The following is a 24,119-nucleotide window of genomic DNA, read 5'->3' on the forward strand; positions in this document are numbered from 1 at the left end:
AAACAGTAACAATAATATTCCGATTCCCCAAAGTCATTCAATTACTAATACCTCTCCAGATAGCGAGACTGAATTTCCTACTGCTTCTGGTCCTCCTATTTTACACAATAACAACAATATTCCGATTCCCCAAAGTCATTCAATTACTAATACCACTCCAGCTAGCGAGACTGAATTTCCTACTGCTTCTGCTCCTTCCATTTCAAACAGTAACAATAATATTCCGATTCCCCAAAGTCATTCAATTACTAATACCACTCCAGCTAGCGAGACTGAATTTCCTACTGCTTCTGGTCCTCCTATTTTACACAATAACAACAATATTCCGATTCCCCAAAGTCATTCAATTTCTAATATTACTCCAGCTAGCGAGACTGAATTTTCTACTGCTTCTGGTCCTCCTATTTTACACAGTAACAACGATATTCCTATTCCCCAAAGTCATTCAGTCACTATTACCACTTCAGCTGGTGAGACTGAGTCTCCTACTGCTTCTGCTTATTCCATTTCACACAGTAACAATGATATTTCTACTCCCGCCGCTCCGAACTCACAAATATCTGATGAAAATAAAAAACTTGAACAATTATTAAAGCATTTGATATCACCAGAAATAGTTGAGTCCGTAATAAATGGAAATAGGAAAATAAGAAAAAGTGATCTGATTGATCAAATCAAAAATGTTTCTGATGCGGTGCCTTATCAAATTGAGAAATTCAATGATGTACAAAAGTACTTCCAACGTACGGCTTTCCAGGCTTTGCTTAATGCAATAAAAATCAAAGAAAAGAATAGATCATGGACTTGTCACAAGTGTTTTAGAAGAATTGATGAAGATAATGAGAACAGTATCGAATGTGACAAGTGCTGGTATTGGTACCATTTTAAATGTGTAAAAATACGTCGCAAACCTTCGAAGTCTCGTGAATGGGTTTGTCCATCTTGTACGCAAACGGGATGATGAAATTGCATTTTTAAAATGCAATATTTGATAACTTACAGCATATTAAAGTATATTTTAATAAACAGAATATTTTGATAAACTTTTTAAATTTTTTATCATGTATTTTCTAATACACATTCAATCCATCCCTTTTCCTTTTATCAATTTATGTTAAATATATTTTCTATTGACTAATTAATTTGTGGGATAAAAATTTATTCTAGTATATTAAGTGTTCAAATAATATTTAAGATAAAATTTAGTTACATGAAAATTTTAAAGTTCGAATAAATTTCATAAAATTTAAATGCACTATCGAATATAATAATTTTATAGTTTTGTAAATTTGCGTGATATTTTGTAAAATTTACGTTGCATGTTGATATTAAAACAGAAAATTTATATCACACTTCATTTAAATTTTATCAAAAGTTTTCTTAATATACTTTATATTAATTAAATGATAGTCGTCGGTGTAAATTTATTTAAACTAATTATCAATTACAATGAGTGTAAATAAAGCAGACTTCAGACAAATTTAAAATTATAAATAAATTAAGTAGTTCATTATCAAATTAATATTTATAAAAAAAGTACTTATTAATTTCAAAATTTTTAAAATGCGCATTTTTTTAAAGTTTATTTGTTTTATTAATTATTTATTCTATGAATAATTTTTAATTTATCTTATGTCTGCTTCATTCACTCATTCTATTATGATCCTGAAGTTAACAAATAATTCAAAAGTTTCGGATTTTTTTTTTCAACAACTCAATTACAAAAAAATAAAATATAAAAATATACACATGTAGCAAATTTAAAAAACTACAGGCGCGATTTTTCGAAGTATTTTTTTTGTTATAATTTATAGTTTTAAAAAAATTTTTAAATATTATTAGATGTCGGCTAACTTCATCGTCTAGATTCTCTGTAAATCACTACTCCCATTCCATTGTTTGTCTTCCAGTTTTATGATTGGTTTAAAACTGTAACATAATAATAATAATAATAGCCTCGGCCATCCATTGTCTCCGAGAATTACACATGAAGTTAAGATTGTTGCTGTTATAGTGTTAAAAAGGGAATGACATTTAATTTATTTGATTATTTCATGAGAAGTATAAAATATAAATCTATACATACATGTACATATGTGTATATGTTATATTCTATTGTTTTTGTAAATAGTTCCTGTAGCAAAATTGGATTTTCTTAAATTTAATTATGGCATTTAATCAATCTTTCGAGTTCAAAGTAGGAATGACATTTGACTCTTGGGTAGAATTTGAGGATAAAAAAAAAAAATATGAAGCTAGTAGTGGTGAAACTTTTACCACTTTTAGAAGTGAAAAACTATATTGTTGTGATTTTGAAAAGTGCATCAAAGATGAAGACCAAATTAACGAACTCGTTACAAAATTGAAGTATAAGTTTGTTACTTTAAAGTGTAAATACGGCAAGGCAACAAAAAAGCCTAAACAGAACAAAGAACGAGTCACTAGGTAACCCTGATTAAACAACTGAATTCGATCGAATTAAACAGAATTAAATTTTTAATTCTATTTAATTCAGATAAATTCTGTTAATTCAGTACTTAACTTAAAAATTAATTCTGTCTAATTCGGCAGGAAAATCAGAATTTGTCCAAATTAAAACGAATTTAAATAATTCTATTCGGGTTAATTCTGATTAATTCGAAAATAATTCTCCAATTTCTGGTTCTGAATCCGAATTAAACTGAATGAAATCGAATTTGAAATTTTTAAATCGGTTCTATTCTGTTTAATTCAAATTCAAATTTTCAATTCAGTTGAATTCTGTTTTACAGAATTCGACAGAATTAAAATTTTGAATTCAGTTGTTTAATCAGGGAAAATAATAAATAAAATATATATAAGTGAATGTGACATTATATTTAATGGTTTGTTTTATATAATTTCCAGTACTTTTAACCATGGATGCCGAGCTTCTATGACACTGAAAAGAGTTCTAACTCACGAAGCCAATTATAAATTAATCATTTCAGAAATTAATTTTAACCACGAAAATCACCCATTGCACTATAAGGTAAATTTCGTATAAATGTATAGAAAATAATATTATTAAGCTCTGTGGACTCGAAAGCAGAAAGTTTTGAGACTGGTCCAGAAATCAACCGTTTTCTAGATATTTTTTTTAAACTAAAGTCAACCTAGATCTTATATTGTTTTAAAATACTTATTTGAATTTATAATAATATTTTTAGGAGCTGCGCTACGTATTACCTGAACAACGGCGATTACCACCTGAATTAAAACATCAAGTTGGAGAATACATTAAATTAGGATGTAGCAACAAAAAAATTAGACATGAAATATCACAAAAATATAACATCTACCTTCTATCTAAAGATATTTCAAATATTGCTCAAGCTTTAAAACCACCTAATGGTAATGATTTAAAAACATTGGATGCACTTTTGAAGAAAGAATATGGTAAATATTTCTATGATTAGCTATACGTGATTAAAAGAAACGATTCGAAACGATTTGTAATGTTAAATGCTCATAAGAAGAGTGATTCAAAAGCATTAAAAAAGATTTAAAATTTTGTTTTTTTAATTGTTTCCAATCATTTTTTTTTTTTTTTAATAAGATTACTACATACCGTTTAACTACATTTATTGAGTAAAACTTAATAAATACTAATAATATAATAATCATACTTCTTTCATTATTCTTTTAATATCTATATCATAATTTAAAATAAAATGACAGTAATAGATCGTGTTTGTTTTCTATAATATACTTTCTGACAAGGGATAAAACAAGACGATTTTAAACCAGGGTAAAGTTTGCTCCCCGAATCATAAGCGAGGGCTGACCTTGGCCTCAATCTGAAAACAGATTTCATCCTGTATCACCTATAATATTTTTCATGATTATTAGCACTAGGATTCAAGTTTTGGTATTAGCAGTCAGTCGAAAATAAGTTAATTTAAGACCAATGGTGTGATCGACAATTTTCATACGTTTACGCAAGTGTAAATTGTGATTTACAATTCATTGTTAGGTAGTTGCAGTAAATACTACTCACTGCTTACACTTTTTAACTTCCCGCTTAAATAATCGATGATTTTCAAAAATTTCGGGAAGTTACTGTTTTTACCCCGATTTTCGAAAATCGAGTTTTCATCAGATGTCGACGTTTTGAGGTCATAGGAAGCTATTCTGACTATTTTCAGAATGATGTCCGAGTGTCTGTATGTATGTACGTGTGTGAATGGTCTATAACTTTTTAACTAATCAATCGATTTGGATGTTTAAGGCAGCAATCAAAAGAGCTTGTTGGCCATCAACTTTCCTGAAAATTTCAGATCATTTGATCAAGTAGACACGAAAATATTGGCGAATTACGAGAAAAACAAATTTTTTTTTAAAATTTTTTATTGATTTCTCAGAAACGAATTGAACGATCGATGCCAAAATAAAACGCGTCGAATGCTGCCTTAACCATCTCAATCGGTTAATTTGTTCGAGAGATATCGTTGGAGAAAGAAATGGAAAAAAGCGGTTTTTTTCAAATATCTTCAAGACGGCTGAATCGATCGCTTTCAAATTCTAATCAGCTCTAGAATTCAATAAAACGCGCCTTTTGCCACCTCAAACGTCAAAATCGGTTAATTAGTTCAAATGATATCAGCGTTGAAAAGTTAAAAAAATAACATTTTATGTTATTTTTTCCAGATAAATCAAAATGTACTGTACTAAAATGTGTCTAAAACCTTACAAACTTTTCCTCTTTATGATCTGTTTCGGTCATCATATAATGCCATTAAACTTGTTCTTTAGTTTAAACTATATTATCAACGAAAAAATCGAAAAACACAGTTTTTAATAATTTTCTTGGATATTTTATATATTATTGCTCTGACCTAAGCCAAAACTCATTTAAATCGTGATTTCGTTCATTGACATTGATTTCTGCCTCAATACATTTAGTTTATTGAACATAATCGGAAATTAAAGTTTAAAAACCGCTTGTTCATTAATGATTTTCGATTTTTAAACTTTTTAACTTTAGCATAAAGCGTAACTTGTTAGAGTTTGGAAAGCTCATAAAAAAACAATCGCATGCAATAAGATTTTCAAGCTTGAAGAGCTCGAAAATATAGTCACATTAATATTTTCGAGCTCCTTGAGCTCGAAAACAGCGGGAATTTTTGGGGCTGGCCCACAGGGCCAACCGACGCCCGGATTTTTTTTATAAAACTTAATCACAAAGTCAGAATTGTCACATAAATTAAATGAGTGATTTGAAATTTATTACTAATAAACGAATGACAGGTATCAGAGCTAAAATCATAGCAAAACTAGCTATCGGCAAACAGAAACATTATTTGTTTCTGTCCGCTGACTGAAGGCATTAACAATTTACGCATTTGATAATATTTGTTCGCGGCATCGAACTGAAATTCGCTTGTTTCGATCGGCTATATAGATATAGAAACTCAAAGTTTCGAAGCTGTTATCATGAAAAGTACAATTACAAATATTACAGTATTCATGTACAATTTCTACCAATTGCTTTACAGTTATTTTATTATTTCAGGATGTACTACAAGAATCAATGTAGATGATAAAAAAAATTTCAAAGCACTTTTCTTTACCAACGCAACCATGCAAACATCAATGAGCAATTGGCCAGAAATGCTATTCATTGATGGTACTTATAAATTGTTTAATTTAGGATTTACCCTGTATTTAATAATGGTTCAAACTGGCAGTGGAAGAGGTGAAATTGTCGGAGCAGCAATACTTAAAATTGAAACAGCTGATAATATAAAATGGGTCGCCAAAAATTTCCGTGAATTGAATGAAGAAGCTTGTAAAAAAACAACTTGCATAATGACAGATAAAGATCTGACTGAAAGGAATGCTTTCGCGGAAATTTTTCCTGATGCTCGATTCTTATTATGTCTTTTCCATACTTTGAAGACTTTCGATAGACAACTTAAATTAATGAAACTTAACAAGGAAGAAAGAGTGTTGAGTTTTAGATTACTCAGAAACTTAGCCTACAGTAAATCGAAAAAAAATTACGATAATTTATACCAAGAATTAGTTTCAAAAACACCAAAAAGCGTTGTAAATTATTTTAATACTAACTGGCATAGCATTCGTGATGAATGGACGAAGTTTTCAATGGCAGTATTTAATTATGGAAACGATACAAATAATATTGTTGAAAGTACAAATAAACAAATTAAAACTATTTGTAACTATCATAGTACCCTCTGTGAGTTTGCTACTAACTTCTTTAAATTATTAAATACCAGCAAGCAAGAAACTAATTTATTGACGGCTATAGACGGCTTAAAACGATTGAATATCGAGCATGAGCTCGGTTCTTTCGTTAATGAATATGCTGAATTTTTAACCAAAGTAGCCTTCAGCAAACTTGCAGATGAGTTAAAAAAATATAATAGTATAATCATAACTGAAAGTTGTAATGCAACAAAAATGTGTAGTATGATTATCAATGGCTACCGATTTACGGCTTCTACAACAGATTGTACTTGCCACTTTCGTGTAAGCTTGAAATTACCATGTGTTCATATTTTGAGTGTACGGAAACACTTTCAGTTAAATCTTTTTTGTTCTCAATTATGCGATCCCAAATGGTCGAAGGCTGTAAATTTGAAAAATGTAGGTTCCACTTTTCGTGAAAACTTAGAAGACGATTTAGATATATCCTTAATTACCAATCCGTTTATTGCCATATCAGAAACTAAAGGAGTCTCCGAATCAGATAAGACACATCATGAATTATTGAATAAGGATTCTAGTGTTGCAGAATATAATACTACAAAATCTGAAAATGAAAAACGGAGAATTTTACTTGGTCTCTTTGATAAAATAATGGAAACCGCTCTACAAGTATCAGATCCTGAATTCCATCAATTGTGTCAAAACTTGGAAACGTTAAATTTGACTAGCCAAAAAAAAAAACAAATCGATAATACAAACGATAATGTTGACTTGTCGAATATCGCATTACCACCAGTTGTGAGATTGAGAGGAAGACCCAAAGCTGCGATGAAAACAACAACAGGGTATTTTCCTCGCAAAATGTAAATGTAAATATAGTACATAACGTAGCAAAGTAAGTCAGAAATTAAGAAAAATAAAAATATTAAATAAGATTATAAAAAAATTATTAAGATTAATAAAAATATAAATGCTGGAAACATTACGAAGAATAATTTCTAATTTATTTCTAATTTTTTTGTGTACATATGTGGTCATCAATGTCTCGTACTCTAAACGTAGCACTGCTATACTTTCGTGTACCAGGCATTTCAGACCACACCTGTACTTATATAGTGTATAATAAAGATTATAATTTATGTTGTTGACAGTTCCTTATGTAGACATTTGCAGTTATTTGAATTTAAAATTGTAGTTGTGGAAATAAATCATTATACGTTAGTAGAAACGGATAAAATTTATAATAATAAAAAAATTGCAGTAAAGACATCTATTGATTACTTTCCAAAGCTTTGTTCTCATTCATATATCCACAAGAAGTGAGAATTTTCATACTAAACATACAGTATTATTAAAAAATAAACTCATGAAAATACACCATAAATACTTATTTATATATGTTCACCATATTTACTTATTTATATATTTTTTTAAATAATCCACGGATAATTTGGGGATTTTTTAGAGTCACGGAAATTTTCTCCCTAGAAGGAAAATCTTTCCGTATTACTAATTACAGATACGGACAAGAATAAATAAAGTCCATTTATCTTAAATCTGCCCGTGACTCTAATTACAGTCACGGATTGATCCGTGGATGGTGTCATTAGCAGTACCGATAGCATATATAGTTAGGGCGTGTGTACATATTCACATATATCAAATTATATATTTATGTAAAAAAACCAGTCATGATAGAATTCCATTATTGATGAGTATTTGTTATGATTTATTTAGTAAAGGTGTAATATTACAATTTAAATTTTTAAAAATGGATCATTTTAGCATGCGTTTGATATTAGTTTCAATTTCATTATTAAATTGCGGTAAGTTTTATATTTTTATTTTATATTTTATGTTACACTTAAAAGGTTATATTACAAGATATTAATTAGCTATCGATTTTTTCAAATTGTAATTAAATATTAAAATTTAATTATTTTGCCGTCTGATAACTAAATAATTATGAGTGTGAACGTAGCGGATGTCAAACAATTGATAAATTTTAAATAAATTTATTAATTAATTAAAATAATGAAATTTAAAAAAATGTGCGCACTGATTTTTCAATTATCTAAGTACGCACTTTTGAATTTTTATTCTATTTACATTTTATATTTATTCAAAAATTTCTAATTATCAACTACGTTCACGTTCATAAGTAATTAATTTATTATTATAATTTTAATCTAGTATAATTTTATGAAATTACTTAAATTATATATTTATGACATAATTAGCAGTTGTTTGTGTTCTTAATTAAATTTGGCTGAATATTCTATTATGTAATATTGCTAATAAAGTTCAATTTATTTATATTTAATTACAAATGTCATCATGATTGATCAAATACATTTATATTCCTAAAAAAAATGGATATTATTTTATGAGTTTTAATGTAGCAGACATCAGACAAATTTAAATTTATTAATAAATAGACTAAATAATTAATCAAATAAAATTTTTAAAAAATGCGCATTCAAAAAATTTTAAAATTAATAAGTGCATTTTTTATAATTACTATTTTTTAAATTATTTACTCTATTTATTAATAATTTTAAATTTGTTTGATGTCTGCTTCATTCACACTCATATAATTTTGATATAAATAGTGGAGCTATAGAAAAAAATTTTAATTATTGTAATTTATTGTTATTAAATATACACGAGTTCAGTTTATTGTAAAATTCAAACATTTCTGCACAATAATTTTAGTAATATACGAAAAAGAAATAAACTTTTTCATTTAGAGTTTGAACGGCCACACCCCAGAGCGTTACTTATTGCAATAAAAATTTTTGTTTAAATTTATGACATTACGCATGTAAATGTAAATCATTCTATGTGATGAGAAAACGGCAATAAAACAATAGAAAAGTAAATTCAAAAATTTAGAGAATTCATGATTTCTTATTGCGAAACAAAAATTAGATAATTTTTGTCACATATTTTTTATGAAAAAATTTTAATAGCGAAATTCATGACATTTTATATCAAATAAATATATATAATGCTAAATATCTCTCATTCATTTACGGTCCAAAAGAAATGATAAAAGACGAAATAAAGATACTAGATGATTACATTCATATTTATTATTGCATAGAAAAAAAAATTAATTTTATAAACAATTTTAATAAAACAATTTGTAAGATATGCAATGACATAATCAATTATTTAAATGGGTCTAAAAATACTTTTATATCTAACTTGGAGTATAGTCAACGAAAACTGTTAGGACATTAAATTTTTTGATAATTTCTAATCATCTTTTATATCAAGGGTCAAAAACACCATACTAATTAACTAAAATAAAATATAATATCACCGTTATCTATCTGTTACTTATTTTTACTTATTATTCATTACTTTTTATTTTTATTTTTTCTTTACAGTGCAATTCTTAACTTTTTAGTCATTAATTTTGAATTATATCTATACTTTAAAATATATCATTAGTATAAATATATATAGCCGATTTGTTTACAAAATAAAAAAAAAATAGGAATATTTTAAATTGAATTAAAATTTCTTTGATTAAGAAAATTATATCTTCAAACTCTAGAACCAAAAGCATTAAATTTGAAATTTTCAACAAAATAATTTCTTGTGAGAAGAAAATATGACGATTTTAATTGTTATTTCTTCACTCGGTGTATAGGCGTTTTAATTAAACTTTTTCTTCAATGAAATTCTTAAGAGACTATAAATCTTATAACCCATTAGATTTACTAATTAATTGGTACAATATTATAATTAAAACTTATATTGCTTGTCATAATGGTTTATTGTGACTTTGAATTTTACTTCAAAGAGTTCAATTTAAGGGAAATACCCTAAAGCGTAAACGTGCTTGATTATATATTGTCTGTTAACACTTACTAAGAATGTGACAGTAACTGATAGATCAATTAGTCAAGACCAATATACAAATAACTTGTATACGCTTGTTTGTAATAAGCATTGTAAGATTTATTATTGTAATTTTTGGTATTCTATGTATACAAGAATTAACTATTTGAAATACTCTTATCGAAGCTCTGTATTTACTACAATGGTTTAAAATACACTTTTTATCTTTTATTTTTACTTTTCAATTTGAAAAAGTGCACAGTAAAAAAAAAATTATTGCCAGCTAAGCGAGTATTCATACGAACGTAGACAAAATTTAATTTCAATGAGAAATATGATTTTGTTAAAAGTATGTGATTAAATCTGAATGATTGTACATATCTCTTGATTCCAGAATTGGTCAGTTTATATTTATGGCTATCGTTACAGAGCATCAGAGCGTAATATATCGGCTTAGTTTGCATATTCGAAATTATCAAATATATGAATTTATCTAAAGTAAACGTTAGCGTTCAATAACAACTTCAATTTTTGTTTGAGTTGGCTTATTTGTTCTGCTTTAGTATCTATTATTTCAAATATATATACGTGTATTAAAGTCTAGCTTGGATTAAATCTATGATAAAATAAATGTGATATGTTTTAGAGTATAGAGTATGAAAATTGAACAAATTTATTTGTTAATAATTAATTAACTCGATTAAAAAAGAAACAAAAAAAAATGTTGCTACTCTACGTTTGGGTAGAAGTGTAATCACAGTCAGAACTGTCATTTACGTTAATAAAATTGATGGTCTGAAATTATTATTAACCAAATAACAAGGATCAGAGTTTCAATTGCGATAGCCTTTATTCAACAGGCAAAAATATTATTTTTCCCATACCTGCACTGAAAGTTTGAATTCATGCTCTTATCTGTTCAGAGGGTAGAAAGATGCTCTTTTCTTTTATGAAAAAACAAATGATAAAAATTGACGTATGCGTCATTCTTCTTATAAACACGCGGGTGGAAATGTCTTACTTTTCTCCCCCAGTGTGTAATATACTATTTATTTTAAATATTTTTAATTGTAAATTAAAATTACAGTTTATCTATCTACCCAAAATGAAAATGCTTGTCGAATACCAGAAGTGGTCAGAGGTGCATGGTTTTCTTGGGAAAATGGTAGAAATACTCGGACAGAAATAAATGCTGATAGTATGACAGAAAGAGGAAACTGTATTATTATGCATGAAAATCAAAGATTGAATTATACATTTATATTTAAAAAAGATACATGTTATCACTGTGTAAAACTTATTGTCAGGACAATTAACGTCTTAGAGAAATTAGAATGTGAGTACAGCTTTTTTTTTCTTTGACGACAACTCAAAGATATTACTAACTTCGGTTGAATGACTACTATTACTAAATAAATATAAAATTTTTATTAAAGTGAACTGCGTTAATTTACCTGCTGGTGTGGAGCCGTCTGTAGAAAATGTATGCCGAGGGTTAAGAAGTGACCAGCAATTAATTACATTATTTTCTGAAAACTACAAACCTGTTAATTGTAGATCATCGCTTGAAGGTGTATGGCAGTTTGCATATCAGGTAATTATTCATATAATTATGCTACACAGTTAGAAATTTTGAGTTAAATTGAACACTAATTGTGTTGCAAACGGTCTATAAAAATGTAGTGTTAATTCAACACATGAAGTTTGTGTTGATCTTTAACACAAATTTTATGTTAAATAATTGAACACAAAATCTGTTATTTTGACAGAAAATTTTTGTAAATTCAACAGACTTTTCGTGTTAAAATTAACTAATAAATATAAGCACATGATCTAACCAACTCAAGTATATTGATCTACCCTTAGTACAACTTATATCAATTTAGCAAACAATTAGTTCGATTTTCGGTGACTTTTCTAAAACGGAGCTATGAATTATCCTCCCGTAAAATGAGAATAAAAAATCATTGAACCTGATCATAAAAATATTAAAGTTATCTATTATTATATTTAATTGTAAATCAATTATGATCCAAGTTTCCTTGCAGACAATGCTGCTACAACGCTTTGCTTGGTCATAGTAATGAAGAAACGCGCGGGAGTGTTAAGCTAAACAACACAAATTTTGTGTTAATTTTCGAGTAACACAAGAAATGTGTTGCATTACAGACTTTCTAGTCATCTAACATAAAAAATTAGTTAAAGTAGAATACCACTAACGGTTTGTGTTGAATTAACAGATTTTTGTTGAAAATCAACACAAAAAATTTAACCAAATAATTTTTTAATACAAATACACAGAATTTCTAACTAAGGATTTATCGTACTTGTATTTTCAAAAAATTATGTATTTAGCACGAAAGCTTTCGTTAGTCGGCTTATAGTTATAAACAGCCCACACTTTGGTTTGGAAAGTTAAGCCGATAAAATTACGTGATTACTATGTATACATATATGTGTTTGCTATTGATTTTTCTGCATTATTATTTAAATAATTCTGGTAAGCAACATGGTATTGCTAATTTTGAGTTTTATATAAATTTAACGTCCGTACTGTGAAATATATAACGAGGAGAAATTCAATTTACACCTCGCGTAGTTACAAAATAAACTATATAAATATTACCGTATACATCAATGAAGTTATCAAAATAAAATATCGAAATAATTTCAAAAACGTCTACGAAAAAATAACATTAAGATAAAATTATTTATTTATTTATTTAACACAAATTTCTGTAATTAAACACTTATTATTTAAGATTTAATTGTTTTTTGGGTATTCTATTTCACTTTAATAAATAATAACGTACAACAAATAACCACTGACGTGTTAGAGGTACCAGTCATAACTGACGTTGAGTGATAACTTGATAATTATGATATTTAATAGATAAGACAATAATACTACTTAAGTATAATGTAATTAAATATGATTAGATTATTAGCTTTATGTACATCTGTGTTACTCAAAGTGTGATAAATTTCGTTATCATTTTTTTTTTATTTTTTTCGGAGTTTACACACCAAACTTTCCTTAATTTCATATTTGCTTATTTCATATACCTGAAGATCGGATCGTTTTTCGCGGAACGAAAATAAAAAAATAAAATGAAAAGTAAAAAATCTACGGGATCTAGATTTTTGAAATGTTTCGCATAGGTGCTAGTATGTCAGCTGAAAATTGTAGACCACCTCCAGCTACCTCTTAAGAAGTCTTAACGAAAAGAGTACACTGTAAAAAATTTTCGGAGTGATCGCGGATTAAATTCAGAGTGAATGCGAATTGAAATAAAATCCAAATCACTCCACTGAAAAAACAAACTCCCTAATTACTGCGTGTGCAAAGTAATTTTTATAATAACTGAAGTTCATAACAGAATTGCTTTTAATGAGCTTAGATTGTCTGTTTATTTTTTTCGTAATTAAAATTCACTGAAGATAAATAAGCATAACTACTACTTGTTTGTTTAATCAGATGCTTTTTAAAAATTAATTATTATTATTATTATTATTATTATTTTTTTTTTTGTAATGAAACTCGTTAAGAACAAGAAGTACTTCGTTTTTATGTACATAGCTTTAGTATAATATCGTACACGAAAGCAACGAATTTTCGTTTTTCTGTACCTTATCTCCAAGTCGAGCTTATAAGTGCAAGTAATATTCACTCAATTGCAAAAGTAGGTGGGAAGGGTGCTCTGCAAAGTCTAATTTAGAGAAAACGAGGACAAATAACCGGCTGATCACCTGTAGAATTATCTTATGAAGTGTTATAAAAAAAAGACAACTTGAATTTTTATATTAAACTAGATACTTTGTTATAATTTTATTTTTTTTACTTATTCTTTAAGGGAAAAGGGTCTGAGATAAAAAAAAAGAGTACATTTTTGTGATTTTTTTTTTTCAGAGAAGCTTCTTTACTAAAATTCTTACAATTTGTGACATTATTAAACATTATTTCAAGAATATTCTGATAAATTTTCATAAAAAATATTGAAAAATAAGCCAGTGGTAGTGGGGAGAGACGAGTCACCTCAAAAAAAAAACTCCATGCCGTAGGCAGGATAACTCATGACTGCTTCATCTGAAATCAAAAAACCAAAAAGATTTCTTTCGTACGTAAGTTTATCTTCGATTTGAACAAAGGAATAAACAAAATATTCATTTTTGAATTTTCGGTAAAGGTGCAATCAAAAATTCCAGACTTTTGCCAAAAATTGCTCCTTTTGTTTAATTAAAAAAAAAAGTAGTTATTGAAAAAAAAAATCCTTCGTTCAAATCTAAGTTACACTTGTGTACTAAAGAAATCTTTTTGGTTTTTTGATTTCAAATGAGGCAGTCATGAGTTATCCTGCCTACGGCATGAAGACTTTTTTAAGTGACGTCTCTCCTCACTACCACTGGCTTATTTTTCAATATTTTTTAATGAAAATTTAGCAGAATATTCTTGAAATGATGCTTAATAATGTCACAAATTTTAAGAATTTTAATAAAGAAGCTTCTCCGAAAAAAAAAATCACAAAGAAGTGATCTTTTTTTTGTATCTCAGACCCTTCTCCCTCTTAGCTTCGATTTAATAAAAATTTTTTTTATATGTAATTTAAATTCAACAAATTAATATGATCATCAAAGTTTAAAAATTTTTAATCGGTTCTTGCGTGTAATTTTCTTTTGACTATACAAATTTTTTGATCAACAAAAAAACTTTTATCACTTATTCAAAAGTGATTATAAGAAATTATTATTTTTAAAAATAAAACCAGTAAAATTTCTAGCAAAGTTAAACACCAATTTGATAAAAAATTCAATAAAACAGGATTTGGATATTTTTTTATTTCAAATATTTACTATTCATATTTTCTATTAAAAAGTATTGATTTATTTTTATTTACAATAAATATTAACTAGATGATGTTTCATAGCAAATTTTTATTTTTTTTTTTATTTTACAATTATTTTTTTTTTTATGTCAAATGCAAAACTACAATCTGTCAAACGACAATAAATAATTGCGACTGGTAAAATACTCTAGTGTGCACAAAATAATTTATTTACGTTAAATATATAATATATATTAATATAACAATAATACGTTATTTAAATTTCTTATTTTTTAGAACCGATTTAGATTTACTGGAGAGTGTAATCACCCAGATGCCCAAATAAAATCATGTCAAACTGCAGGATCACAATTTCTAATAACAAATCAAAAATTTAATATTACGTATAAAAAATGTAGCAACATGAAAGGAACTTTTGACGGAGGTAATACATTTATTTATTATCTAATTACTAACTTGATATATAATTATAACTTTATAAAATGATTTATTAAAGTTGACACAAAAATAAAATTTAAAAAATTATAATTAAAACTTCATTTAAATTAAAACAAAGTATAGAAAAATTTACAAGTTTTTTTTCCATCACCTCCAGCTATAAAGTAACTTGAAAAGAAAACAAAATTAGTAAAGTAAAAGAAGAAACGAGATATGTATACATATATATAAATATATATACAGATATATATTTGTTAATTCTTTATGTAAAGAAATAAATAAATGGATTTATTTTAATAAATAAAAAAAAAATATGATAGCGGTTATTAAATTGATAATATTTTTTTAGTGGTCGAGTACAGTTGTCTGGGTGATTGGTTTGTTGGAAAAAATCATTTTTTCGCAGTTGCTAATACAAAGGAGTCACGTAAAGATGAAAAATATCGTTGCTTTTTGAAAAATCGTGAAGACGATTTGTATATAGGAGTATCAATTACTGCTGAGTGCAATACACTTAACACTGTCGAAAAAAGTCCTGAAAGATTACATATTACTCCGGTGAAAGCTGAAGTTGTGATACCAGGCTGTCGATTGCCTCAAAATATGTCGGGAGATTGGATAAATACTGCCAACAATGACGCCGATGTATTCATTAACGAAACACATATAATTGAAGAGTGGCACCCTGATGAAGGACGTTACAGAAGAACGATTTACGTTTGTCAAGAACAACGTGATTCAAGAATAATGATGGCTCGTCTTACTGTTGACGGATGGTATTATTAATTATTAATATTTGCAGTAATAATTTTAATCCTGTTTCCTCAAAAATTTTAATTTATTTACAGTCAACTACCCATCATAAGCCTGTGTAATAAGACTCTTTCCCTTAGTCGGGAGTTATTGAATCCAAGCAGCTTCCCCACTTAATCACTCTAAAGAGTTTCGTACTAGAGAACCCGTTATAAGCCTCCGTTAAAATTGTCTAAATTATAAACTAACAATAGGAAATAATAGACAAATTAATGATGAAAATTTACTATCTATGTTTCGCGGATAATAATTTAATCATTATTAAGTAAAATATAATTTATTATTCATAATTGTCAATTACATACAAAGCTTCTGTTACAATTTAAAAATTTTATTGAGCATTAAGTTGGTCAATAAAATTATTATTTTTATTATTACTGTAATCAATACCGTTATCATTATAATTTTTTGCATTTAAATTATTATTAGTGTAAAAAGATAAGTATTTATTTTAGCGCTATAAGCACCAGGAAAATCGGAAAAGTCGCGTATGTAACAAAATGTAAATATGACGTTTAAAATGATATAAAATAAAACAGGCTTATAACGGGTAGTCGAGAACAAAACTAAATGCACGGTAGAGGGAAGACGAATTTAAACAAAAATTTTCCCTACGTCCCCTAGACCAGGCTTATGACGGGTAGTCGACTGTATGTAAATATTATTTCAAATGTAGTAAAATTTAAAACTTATTTTTACAGTCAAAAAGATTACGTATGCTTTGACTTCATACCACGGCATCACAATATTATAAGATTCAGAAAAGGATTAGCAGTTATTAAAAATAATTTCCATACTGTCTGTTCATGGGTACAGTTTCCGAACAGAATAAAGTGGCAGTATGATTTACTCTTAGGTATGTGATAATAAAACAATTTAAAGAATTTATTTATAGAGAGATTGAATTTATTTCAGCTAAATATCCTGTTCCTGTGAGATGTCCAGTAGCTGGAAAGTTTCAGTTCAATCAAGTCGGAGACATTCCGTTTGAAACGAGAATTTTGGGCGGTGTCACGCTTGCACCTCGACCTAATACTTATTGTAAACAAAATATATCTGACTTTTCAGTATGCGATACAGATCAAAAGGAAATCGCAATAGATGAAAATTATTGTTTGTCTGTAGATCATTTAGGACGTCCTGTTGATATTTACAGTAAGTTGTTTTTATAAAATAAAATAAAATGAAATGATAATTTTGAAATTTAATTATCAATTATAAATAATTTAATCAATAGGTGATCCTGATTATAAAATGAAATGCATTGGATATTATAAAGAAAATTTAAAATCATATCTTATTACATTTGATGAGTTGGATCCCTACAGCAAATACCGTTGTTGGGTTTATCAAAGAGCTGAACTTAATAGAATTTTGATGTCCCAAGCGGTTGGTCCGTATTGCTCAGTAAATCAAACTGTTAAAAGTTATAATTGGACAGAAGGAGCTGCTGTTGCGATAGACATGACGGTAATTATTAAATGCTAATTAATTATAATACTGAAGTTAGCCTTCATCTAATAACTTGTGGATTTTTTCTCAAAACGACAATTTACAAAAAAAAAAATATTTTAAAAAATTGCACTTGTAGTTTTTTTAATTTTCTACACGTGCATTTTTTTTTTCTAAGTAATTGATTAATTGAAAAAAAAATTGAAAATTTTCAATTGTCTATTAACTTCAAGATAATAATAAATTATTCTATTTATTTATATTATAATTTTTGTCTATATTTAATGCAGGAATATGAACGTGAACGTGATCAATGTCCGATGTTGTTTGATGATGGTACAAATCCCTGGTTGTTCAGTGAAAGTCACATAAGAATCTTCCGGTTTGGAAGTTCCGCTGGTTCTAATAGTCCACCTGTGCTGTCTTTTGTCACTTTACTACTTATAAGTTATATCTTTAAATGATAATAATTTCGTAGCTATTAATTATCACTAAGTACTTAGTTAAAATTTAGCAGTAATAATAATTGTAATAGATATTAATTTATCTAATAATTTTTTTTTAAATTCAAGAAGTGATTCGAGCAACTGAACAACGGACATATTGCTTTGATATGTTTTTAAATTTTATGCATAGAAAAAAAAAGTTATCTTGAGTCAAGAAAATATTTTAGAAGACAAACGTTTTCGCGAATCAAGTCAAGATTTTCTTGAGCCAACTCTGATTAAGAAAAATTATTTGAAATGATTCGAAACAATTTGAATCGACTAATATATAGACATACACTTAGCATGAAGTAAATCATTTTTTTTAAATTAGGACCGAAAATTTTTCTTGGGCCAGAAGAGATTTCTGCTTTATCCAAGAAAATAGAAGTTTCCAAAAAAATTTTCTTGAATCAAAAATATTTACTTTCACTCGAGAATTTTTTTTTTCTGTGTGAATTATTTTATTGACGAGTTATAGAAAATTTAACTGTGCCTTAAATTAAAATTTAAAAACCGTCCATTAATAAATATGTATTTCATATGGATACATATATATATATATATATATATTAAGATTGGAGAAACTAAAATTATAATTAAAACCGTCCATTAATTAACATCTATTTTATATAAAGATTTATATTAAGATTTGAGAAACTAAAATTATAATTAGTTTTATTTTTTTACAAATGAGTTTAAAATTAATACAATCATTAATGTAAAATTAAATTAAATTTATTTTAATATTTTTTTTATACTCTACCTTAAAAAATAAATGATTAATTACAATGACAAACTTATGTGATATTTTACTAAGTTTTCCTTTCTTATAACAATAAAAATAATCTATTTAGTCCAACTGACTTTAGGTATATCGAAATGTTCGGTAAGACTGTCTAAATGTCTGTTAAATTCTTCAACTCGCTGTTTATGGGTTTTTGAAGCCTTCTGTTTAATTCTTTCAGTTTGCTGTAATCAAAACATTAATTATTAGTAAGTACAATAAATAAAATGAGTAATTAAATTTAGAAACTTACCATTTTTTCTTGCATTTTCAAAAATGCTAACTCTGCTTTAGTTCTCTTTATTTCAACAGGTTTTGTTTGTTCTTCATCGGCTATTTTAGCGACTTCAACTAATTTTTTATTTTCTTTTTTTCGGGATTTTCTGTAATCAAAAAAATTAAGCATGAATATTAGAGTGAGATTTTTTTCTGTCTTTACTACACAAAAATTTCTTTATTGTAATTTTGGTAAAAAAGTAAGGCTTTCAATCCTTGCAATTAAATTAAATATACTTTAACTTACGGATGGTCTATAGTAAATTTTGTCGCAGATTTTTTTTCAAAAGTTTTTCGTGCAACAAAAATGAAAAAAATTGATTTAATTTGATTTTATTGTTGACTCAAGGGGTAATTAGGGATGGCCTGAAATTTTCAGCTGACGTGCGAAACATTTCACAAATCTAGATTTGGTAGATTTTTTTACTTTTCTCTTAAAGCAAATTATTTGAAATTATTATCAAGTTAAAATTAGTCAGAAAATTAGTTGAATTTAAATTTTGATGATTCGCAATTTTCGAGTTTTTTATTTGATTACAAAAATATAGACATCAGTAAAAAAAACCAGACAACAGCACATGGTGTTCCCAAGCGGTCACCCATCCAAGTACTGACCATGCTCAATGCTGCTTAACTTCAGTGATCGGACGAGAACTGGTGTTGGATCAGCATGATATGGCCGTTGTCGAAATTGGTTATTTTCAGTAACGTATTTAGCCAGCAGTTGAATGAAAAAAATGAACCATTGTTTCAATACTTTAATGAATAGCAAAAAAAAATTAAAAATTGTAAGTAGGGTCTATGTTAATTTTTATCCAAGTTTTTCTCAAATAAAACCTTCAAAGACAAAATTAAGAACAAAGCTCGATACATTACTCTATAATTTAGCAATCTACGTTTTCATTTTTAAAAAATGTTCATTTGTTTACGAGAAAAACGTGACAAAGTTTCTATTTGTTGCGCAAGTGCAACAAGGATACTACCGTTCGTCGATGATTGTGTCCTGGTTAAGAAAAATGATTAACTCCATGCTAAATGTATATTTATATATAAGTCGATTCAAATAAATATGTAGAGGTAACACACATGAAAATGTATATGTAAAAAATTTATTATTGTTGAAAACTAATAAATTTTGACTTTTAATACTTACTTTTTACTGATGGCTTCTGTATTTTTTAATTTTAATGCACCTTTAGCAACATGTGCATAAGGATCATCTGCTGATGACATATTTAATCAACAATAAAAATTCACAATAAACTACAATGCAGTTACAAATTATTGAGGTTAATTTAAAGTAAGTAAACTTCGAAGCAGACAAATAATTTACAGAATAATTTAAATTTTCAATTAACTCCTGAAAAGTTTTTGTTTTTATATACTTTTAATATTAATGAATGTTTTACTGATAAAAAATTAATTAAAATTATTTTTTTGTTGAAAAAAAAAACCAATTCGTAACAGATCATCAATTTTCGTACCTCGATGTTTGTTTAGGTTTTGGTTACGTTTTGGTTCACTAATCGAAACTCGAAGTTACGAATGTTCAAGATCGATTATTGTTAGAATCGATTGTTTAGTGTCTGGGTTTCTGAAATCTGGAATTCGATTATTTCAGTCGATTCGATTCATTAAAGTAATTCGAGAGATCGATTACTTGAACCGAAATTCAAGTTACTACAGCGCATGCGCTTTAGTTCAAATATTAACCCAGATGAGTGCGTTCTTTTACTGCGTGCTCGACTGCTTGCTTTGAGCTACTCAGTGAAAACCTGATAAATTTCGAAAGTAAATGAATTTTTGAAGACTATTTATTTATTTTTTTATTATTATCTTTTATATATTTATATATTATCTAATTTAAATAGTTGCCGCTAGAATAAAAAGTGAATTTAAATATTTATTTATCAATATCAAATTTTTAGGTAAGACAAAGCATATTTTTTTTTAATACTGAAGTTAGCTGACATTTAACAATTTTATGATTTTTTTTCAAAAAAATCAATTGCAAAAAAAAAGAAGTAAAAATATGCACGCATAGAAAATTTAAAAAACTATAAATGCAATTTTTTTAAATATTTTTTTTTTAATAATTTATCGCTTCGAAAAAAAAATCAAAAAATTACTAAACGTCAAACTTCCGTATCATTTAAAAAAAATACTTTTCAAAATTTTACTTATAGTTTTTTTAAATTTTCTACATGAGATGAAGATGCATGAACAGGATGGCTGAGAAAAATTGTCTGGTGAAAAAAGTCGCCGTTGAGAAAAAAAAATTATTCAAACTTTAAATTTTGGAACTTACACAGCAGCGCCGTAGTTTCATCAGTCGACGTGTGTATATTCAAACAGACTGGGACCCGCCAATGTTCTGTAACTGTCATGGCTGCCTCTTCGCAAGCATCTCTCGGGTAAGCTCCGTTAATTTATACATTTTAATTCATTTATTCATGATATCTAGTAATGATTAATAGCTTAATAGTTTTCTGAAGTAATAAAGATCAATTTGAGATAATAATTTTTATTATAAAAAGCTAGTTTTTGAAAAATAACGAATAAATTTTCATTATAGTATTTGAGTAATTAATAATAATTTTTTTTTAAATTCTCATTTGATTAATGATTTAAATTATTCAGCATAAATCATTATATTTAATTTTTTTTCAACAAAGAAAATTTAATTCACTAAAGAACGTCATCAGAAAATATTAATCTGGAGGTTTTTAAAATTTATCGGTTTGAAAAAAATTCCAAAATTATTAAACGGATAAATTCACTGTCATTAATAATAATAAAATCAAAATTAAAAAATAAGTATTCATATAATTGAAAAATCAGTACGCATTTTTAAAAAATTTTATTATTGTAATTAATTAATTTATTTATTTAAAATTCATAAAATGTTTCATATCTGCTTTGGTCAGACTTTAATTGATTAGAAAATTAACATAATTTTATAGCTTTTGGATGTTGGAATTTTGTTTTTCGAAAATGATTTTGATAACTCAGTTACAAATGTTGGAAACGAAAATAGTAGCCAAGAAAAAATTTGCATACTTTTAAATTATACGTTGTCTCAATTTATAGAAGTCGCCGTCATTGTATGACTGCAAGCAGACGGCAGAATAGAAAGTGACGACAACCATTTCAATCAACATGACCTGGTAAGTTTTTGTCATTTAATTATTTCTGAATATTTTATTCTGAGGTAAAAAATATAATTTATTATCTACTTATAATTTTGTGTGAAATGTTTCAGTTGATTTCAAAGTTTGGGTGAGAACTCAGCAACTTCAAGATGACGAAGAAGTCAGTGACGTTATTACTGTGATCCTGATTATCATGCATATTTTTTCGCTGGTTTTGGCTGCTGAAAGCAGAGAATTACGTCCGCCGAGGTAACTTTTATTTACTTAACAAAATATAATTCAAACAAAAACAATTTTTCATTATTTAATAAATTACTTATTGTATTTTTTTTTTTTTGCAGAAATTGAAAGAATTGTATGCCGGTCTGGATATTTTTCGGCATGGTAAGTGACTTTCTGCATGATATATTTTTTATTACATTAATGATTATTCTTATTGATTATCTTTTGACTCGAGCCGGAATTATGGGTTCACATTTTTTCCAAAACAAATTTGATTGCAAATTACTTTTATCAAAAGTTGTCCTCCAAGTACAATAATTAGCCATGACACATTTTAAATACTTGAAGAACTTAGAAATATTTCATAGGCAGGAGTAATTCGATAGTTATTTGTCCTAAAGAACTTATGATCAATCATTGATATAAAAACAAATATTTGCTGCAAATAGCCAAATAATTTTTCCGGCTGTCACAGCAAACTTTCTTTGTCAGATAATTTTCAAATTTGAACTTCGAATCCCAGTCTTAATTTAGGTACCTCTTGCTACGAATGCTCATTTATTAAAAAAGTAGATATCTATCTACAGCTTCAACAAGAGTTGAATCACTTGTGCAGAAGACAAAGATTAAAACTATCAGTTTCATCGCCTCCGTTCATCCTCAGGTCATTGAAAAAATTTCTGGTATGCATTTTTCTCTTCGTGAATTAAAAAAAAAGTAATTTGTTGAATAAAGATCTGTGATAAATTTTTTTAATTTATATTTTGTAGGTTTTTATTAAATATAAATCGAAGGAAGTTATCGAACACTTCATTTGTTAACTAAAAATATCATGAATTGTATCAATACCAAATATTACCTTACAAGAACGACTCTGAGTGTCAGAACATAACAATTGCACTGAAGTTTTTCTAAATGAAAAGGAGGTGAATGATTAATATTTTTTAAATATTTTTTCATGCGTAATAATTTTAATTGATTAAATATTTATTTTTTTTTATATATTAATATAAATAAATAAACAATTATATTACAGACCTTGACGGCTATAGTTATTTGCAAACAGTTATTGAGAATGAAGACAGAAATCTCGATAATCAATCGTTAGTTTTCGAAGAAAAAGTCTTTTAGGTGAGAAATTGAGTTTTTAAAATTGAGACGCAAAAGCAGAAAAAATTTTTTCGCTACTCAAGTGTCCCACAACTAATTTCTATTTGAATTCTTGTGTAAACTTTTTTAGATTGACGAAAAAATTAAATCAAAGGGCGGTAAAACTATAAATCAAGTATTGAACGATAAATAAAACCAGGAATTTTATTCAATGAACTATTCATGCATCGTGTATCGTTGGGTCGAGTTGCTGAGAGCAGAGAAATACGTCCGCTAAGGTAAGTTATTTTGATTATTAACTAAACTAAGTAATTTATAATAGAAACATTTTCTTATTGTTTAAAAAATTAATTAATAGCTGGTTAATTATTTTTTTTTATAGAAATTGAAAGAATTGTCTGCTGCTCTGAATATTTCTTGGCGTGGTGAGTGGTTTTCTTGCATGAGATATATTTCTTTATTTATCAAATTTTATTATTATCATTTGCTGTGTTCG

At 27.1% G+C, this 24,119-nt stretch overlaps 2 protein-coding genes and 1 non-coding gene across 3 annotated transcripts; 1 reads left to right on the forward strand and 2 right to left on the reverse strand.

The window, feature by feature from the left end:
• Positions 1–7,589: 7,589 nt before the first annotated feature.
• Positions 7,590–18,666, forward strand: LOC103574487 (uncharacterized). The gene is made up of 9 exons (XM_014441824.2): positions 7,590–8,018; positions 11,132–11,380; positions 11,481–11,638; positions 15,165–15,312; positions 15,676–16,102; positions 16,841–16,995; positions 17,055–17,294; positions 17,377–17,609; positions 17,882–18,666. Exons 1-9 carry the CDS (start codon positions 7,790–7,792, stop codon positions 18,053–18,055), a joined length of 2,013 nt encoding a protein of 670 aa, XP_014297310.1. The 5' UTR covers positions 7,590–7,789; the 3' UTR covers positions 18,056–18,666.
• Positions 18,667–18,796: 130 nt separating this feature from the next.
• Positions 18,797–20,663, reverse strand: LOC103574449 (protein FAM32A). Its single transcript, XM_008553896.2, has 3 exons — positions 20,293–20,663; positions 19,117–19,246; positions 18,797–19,048 (listed from the first exon to the last, which is right to left on the reverse strand). Exons 1-3 carry the CDS (start codon positions 20,370–20,372, stop codon positions 18,926–18,928), a joined length of 333 nt encoding a protein of 110 aa, XP_008552118.1. The 5' UTR covers positions 20,373–20,663; the 3' UTR covers positions 18,797–18,925.
• Positions 19,706–19,826, reverse strand: LOC128667884 (5S ribosomal RNA). Its single transcript, XR_008403798.1, has one exon. It is a non-coding gene; the product is annotated as a 5S ribosomal RNA (ribosomal RNA).
• Positions 20,664–24,119: the final 3,456 nt, after the last annotated feature.

The sequence above is a fragment of the Microplitis demolitor genome, chromosome 5, assembly GCF_026212275.2.
Source record: "Microplitis demolitor isolate Queensland-Clemson2020A chromosome 5, iyMicDemo2.1a, whole genome shotgun sequence".
NCBI classification, from domain to species: domain Eukaryota; kingdom Metazoa; phylum Arthropoda; class Insecta; order Hymenoptera; family Braconidae; genus Microplitis; species Microplitis demolitor.

What these genes read in the sequence shown, in the direction of transcription:
- LOC103574487 (XM_014441824.2), top strand. Translation starts at nt 7,790, where the DNA reads ATGGTGTCATTAGCAGTACCGATAGCATATATAGTTAGGGCGTGTGTA. An exon ending in CGTCTTACTGTTGACGGATG is followed by an intron (nt 16,103 to 16,840) that starts GTATTATTAATT and finishes TTATTTTTACAG; the next exon opens with TCAAAAAGATTACGTATGCT. An exon ending in GCAGTATGATTTACTCTTAG is followed by an intron (nt 16,996 to 17,054) that starts GTATGTGATAAT and finishes AATTTATTTCAG; the next exon opens with CTAAATATCCTGTTCCTGTG.
- LOC103574449 (XM_008553896.2), bottom strand. Translation starts at nt 20,372, where the DNA reads ATGTCATCAGCAGATGATCCTTATGCACATGTTGCTAAAGGTGCATTA. An exon ending in ACAGAAGCCATCAGTAAAAA is followed by an intron (nt 19,247 to 20,292) that starts GTAAGTATTAAA and finishes TTTTGATTACAG; the next exon opens with AAAATCCCGAAAAAAAGAAA. An exon ending in TGAAAATGCAAGAAAAAATG is followed by an intron (nt 19,049 to 19,116) that starts GTAAGTTTCTAA and finishes TTTTGATTACAG; the next exon opens with CAAACTGAAAGAATTAAACA.